The sequence below is a fragment of the Amaranthus tricolor genome, chromosome 9, assembly GCF_026212465.1.
Source record: "Amaranthus tricolor cultivar Red isolate AtriRed21 chromosome 9, ASM2621246v1, whole genome shotgun sequence".
In the NCBI taxonomy this organism is placed as follows: Eukaryota; Viridiplantae; Streptophyta; class Magnoliopsida; order Caryophyllales; family Amaranthaceae; genus Amaranthus; species Amaranthus tricolor.
In genome coordinates this window covers 13,358,299-13,363,240 of record NC_080055.1, presented here as the reverse complement: position 1 = coordinate 13,363,240, position 4,942 = coordinate 13,358,299, and the positions used below count along the sequence as shown (strand labels likewise).

The 4,942-nt window shown below is 41.3% G+C and overlaps 1 protein-coding gene across 1 annotated transcript; it reads left to right on the top strand.

Annotated features, from left to right (window-relative positions):
- The first annotated feature begins 2,275 nt into the window (after positions 1 to 2,275).
- On the top strand, positions 2,276 to 4,390 carry LOC130823266 (uncharacterized). The gene has a single exon (XM_057687891.1). The coding sequence runs from the start codon at positions 2,276 to 2,278 to the stop codon at positions 4,388 to 4,390; it is 2,115 nt and encodes a 704-aa protein (XP_057543874.1).
- Positions 4,391 to 4,942: the final 552 nt, after the last annotated feature.

The following is a 4,942-nucleotide window of genomic DNA, read 5'->3' as shown; positions in this document are numbered from 1 at the left end:
TCATTGTTCATTGATCCTTGTTCATTATTCATCGTTCATTCTTCATTGATCATTGATCCTTGTTCATTCTGCATCGTTCATTCTTCAATGATCATTGATTCGTGTCCATTCTTCATTGATCATTGATGCTTGTTCATTCTTCATCGTTCATTCTTCATTGATCATTGATCCTTGTTCATTCTTCATCGTTCATTATTCAATGATCATTGATCCTTGTTCATTCTTCAGCGTTTATTGTTCATTAATCATTGATCCTTGTTCATTCTTAATCGTTCATTCTTAAATGATCCATTCTTCATCGTTCATTCGTCATTGATCATTGATCCTTGTTCATTCTTCATCGTTCATTCTTCATTGATCATTGATCCTTGTTCATTATTCATGGTTCACTCTTCATTGATTATTGATCCTTGTTCATTATTCATCGTTCATTCTTCAATGATCATTGATCCTTGTTCATTCTTCATCGTCCATTCTTCATTGATCATTGACCCTTGTTCATTCTTCATCGTTCATTCGTCATTGATCATTGATCCTTGTTCATTCTTCATCGTTCATTCTTAAATAATCATTGATCCTTGTTCAATCTTCATCATTCATTCTTCATTAATCATTGATCCTTGTTCATTCTTCAATGATCATTGATTCCTGTCCATTCTTCATTGATCATTGATGCTTGTTCATTCTTCATCGTTCATTCTTCATTGATCATTGATCCTTGTTCATTCTTCATCGTTCATTATTCAATGATCATTGATCCTTGTTCATTCTTCAGCGTTTATTGTTCATTAATCATTGATCCTTGTTCATTCTTAATCGTTCATTCTTCAATGATCATTGATCCTTGTTCATTCTTCATCGTTCATTCTTCAATGATTATTGATCCTTGTTCATTCTTCATCGATCATTGATCATTGTTCATTGTTCATTGATCATTGATCCTTGTTCTTTCTTGATACAAATATGGTATCAAAGACTCGGAACAGCACCAAGGGCCTGAAGGAACAAGACAGTGCATTGGACTTGTCATCTACGCCAAATGCACATATAACACGAAGGGCTCCCATAGATACTCCTCAACAATCAGTTATGGGCCTAAAAACAACTAGCAAGGCCAAGGAAGCCAAGAACATCACAAGGAACAGCAACCAAGCTCCAACAGGACAGACAGACTCCAAGAACAGAGCCACAGAGCTACCTAGCGAACAGCTGACCTTGGTGAACCGCCTGAGTTCAGACCGTGATCACTTAGACCGGAAGGAGGGCTGGAATGGCATCTCTCTACATGGGCCAAGCCACCAAGGGCCAAGGGTCTTACTAATAGTGCACCAGGAAGACAGTAGAGCAAGCTAAAGGAAGCCTGGTCATCGATTTGTAAAAATCAGAAATTTAGCTAAGTGTTGAAGCCTTTCTGTTTGTTTCTGTTTGAGTCTTAGCCACGTGTATTTTGTTAGTTAATTGTAACGGCTAGTTTAGGATGCAAAGCCTATAAATACATGGGCTCTCTCTGTAATAAGACACGCTTGTACATTGATTTGAGTTGCAATAGCATTCGAGGTATTTTCAGAAAAAGGATTTTTCTAAATTTTGAAGTTTGTTTACAAACTTCTTCAAGGGGTTGTGGAGCAGCCTTTTGGCCGGAGGGAAGTCTTATCACGGAGTGGTTTGAATTCTCAAAGGCACCTAGCAATCAAGGCTTCATAGCCCTTGCATTGTTTCCTATCCTAGTCCATTCGTAGAACACGGATAAGGTTTCTGTTCACCTTCATCAAAAAAACAAGAAACCCTTTCTTGGCATATTTGTGTGAGTCAGTGTGTTGTCCATTGGATTTCTGAGTGTTTGAGTGTTCTCTTGATTAAGATAGCTAGGCCATTTTGATCCTTGCACTACAAAGAACGATTTCCACCCACAAACACGCATCAACTTGGTATCAGAGCCCAGCCACGAATTGGGCAAAGATAGCACATATTGAGTTTCTGAGGAAAGAGGTTTCATTATTTCTGGGCATTTCAAAGGCAACAGCATTGGGCGATTTTGAGGCATCGTGGAATTTTTCAATCAATCATTGAATTCACGACATTCAGGGAGTGATCTTCCTATTTCATTTTCATTGTCATTCATTTGTTTTTCATTAATTCGTATTGTCATACACAGAACATTTAATAAATTTCTGAAATTGGGATTCTTGCATTTTCGTTTTTTGCATACATTTCATAATCATCATTTTCATGCATTGCTGGTATCATAGTTGTCTCTGGTCGAGTGGATATGACCATGGAGGAAAGATTTGGGATGTTAGAGGAAAGCACGAGGTTAGTCATACAAAATTTGAATCAGTTAAGGATTGATCATCAGCAAGATAGAACACAAAACCCTAATTTGCGACCCTACGAGGATAGAACTATTAAGATTGATATACCTGAATTTGACGGCCAATCTTATGACCCAGAAAGGTACCTAGAATGGGAGGATAGAATGGATAACTATTTTGAATTCAAGAATACACCCCCAGACCAACAATACAAGCTAGCCAAGATCAAATTGACGAAATCAACTGCTATATGGTTAGAGGGACTTCAAAAACGTAGAGTCAGGGAGGAAAGGGGTAGGATTAACTCTTGGACCAAGCTCAAGAAACACATGAAAAGGAAATATGTCCCTACCTCATACAAACAACAGCAGTACATCCAACTAAATGCCATGAAACAGGGAACAAAATCTGTGGATGAGTATAGAAATGAGTGGGAAAGGTTGTATGTGCTTTGTGACCCCCATGAAACTGAAGAGATGAGAGTGGGAAGGTTCATAGCTGGGCTGAGGGAGGAAATCAGGGATAGGCTTATGACTACATCTGACCTCACAGTGCATATAGCCAGTTTGCAGGCTGTGGAGATTGAGAGACAAATCAATAGGGCAGCCCACTCCCAAACCAGAGGCACAAGGACCTACACCCCTAGGAATACGAGCACCATCCCTGCACCTAAGAGAGACACTTCCAGAAGTGGGATAAAGGTTAACACCACTAGAGGGGACCCCACTACCAACCCTAAGGATGTGGTCTGTTTCAAATGTAATGGGAGGGGCCATTACAAAAGAGACTGCCCTAATGCAAGAGCCTTCACCATGAGGGAATGGAATGAAATCAGACAGGACACAAGACCAAAGAAAATCTTAGTAGCCAAAAATGGGCAGGAAGAGGAGATGTACCCCCCAAATTTGAGTGATGATGATGGCACCTATATAAGGGATGATGAGGGAAACTTACAGAGGTTTGAGGGGGACACTGAAGAGGATGAAGATGAGGAGCTGGAGAGAGTGTTGCTTGAGGAGGAGCACCTGAGTCTGGTCATTAGAAGGAGCTTTCACACCACACCCTTAGCCAAGAGATCAGACCAGAGGGAAAATATATTCCAAACCAAGTGCAAGATACAGGGGAAAGTGTGTGATCTTATTATTGACAGTGGGAGTGAGTCCAACTGTGTGAGCAGGCAATTAGTGACCGAGCTGAATCTGGATACCAAGCCTCACCCTCACCCTTATAAGATGAAGTGGCTTGACAACAAAGCAAGTGGGTCAGTAAGCAAGCAGTGCTTAGTGAGCTTAACCTTAGGGACTTATGTTGATGAAGTGATATGTGATGTCTTAGACATGGATGCTTGCCATTTATTGCTTGGGAGACCTTGGCAATATGACAAAAAGACTACCCACAATGGCTACACCAACACTTACACCCTCAAACATAATGGGAAAAAGAAGGAGTTGATTCCCCTGCCCCCACACAGGGCTGTTCCCCCTAAACCAGTTAAGGCACCTATACATCTGATGACTAGAAGGGAATGTGAGAAGGAGATTGAAAGCAGAGAGGAGCTATACTTGTTGATCATGAAAGAAATACAAAATCAGCCCTCTATACCCCCTGAGCTACAGAGTCTGCTTGAACAATTTAAGGATGTTTTTCCAAGTGACTTACCACCTGGCCTTCCCCCTGTGAGAGGCATAGAGCACCAGATTGACCTTATTCCAGGAGCTAGCCTACCTAATAAGCCTGCCTACAGATCCAACCCCAAGGAGACTGAGGAATTACAAAGACAGGTCAATGAGCTAATACAAAGAGGTTATGTTAGGGAGAGTTTAAGCCCATGTGCTGTACCTACCCTGTTAGTGCCAAAGAAAGATGGCACATGGAGAATGTGCATTGATAGCCGTAGCATGAACAACATAACCATCAAGTATAGGTTCCCTATTCCAAGGATTGATGACATTATAGATGAATTGGGAGGCTCAGAATGGTTTAGCAAGGTAGACCTAAGAAGTGGGTACCATCAGATTAGAATGAAAACAGGGGATGAGTGGAAAACTGCTTTCAAAAACCAAGTATGGGCTTTATGAGTGGCTGGTGATGCCCTTTGGTTTGACTGGAGCCCCAAGCACTTTCATGAGGCTGATGAATGAGGTGCTTAGACCCTTCTTAGGGAAGTTCATTGTAGTCTACCTGGATGATATACTTGTTTACAGCAAGGGAGTCACAGAACACCTAGATCACTTACAACAGTTATTTGAAGTATTAAGGAAACAGAGGCTGTATGCCAAGCTTGAAAAATGTAGTTTCCTCCTACCTGAAGTGAGCTTTCTAGGTTACATTATAGGGAAGGAAGGAGTAAGAGTTGACCCTGCCAAGGTCCAGGCTATACAAGAATGGCCTACACCCACCACCTTGACACAGGTGAGATCATTTCATGGCTTAGCTTCCTTCTACAGAAGGTTCATAAGGAACTTCAGCTCTGTTTTAGCACCTGTAACAGAGTGTACCAAATAGGGGAGGTTTGAATGGACCCCTGCTGCTCAAAGGGCTTTTGAAACCCTCAAGGAGATGATGTGTAAGGCCCCCATCTTGAAGCTTCCTGATTTTACCAAACCATTTGAGTTGGAATGTGATGCTAG

Bases quoted from the DNA above. Each gene is read 5' to 3' on its own strand.
- LOC130823266 (XM_057687891.1), top strand. From the start codon at position 2,276: ATGGAGGAAAGATTTGGGATGTTAGAGGAAAGCACGAGGTTAGTCATA.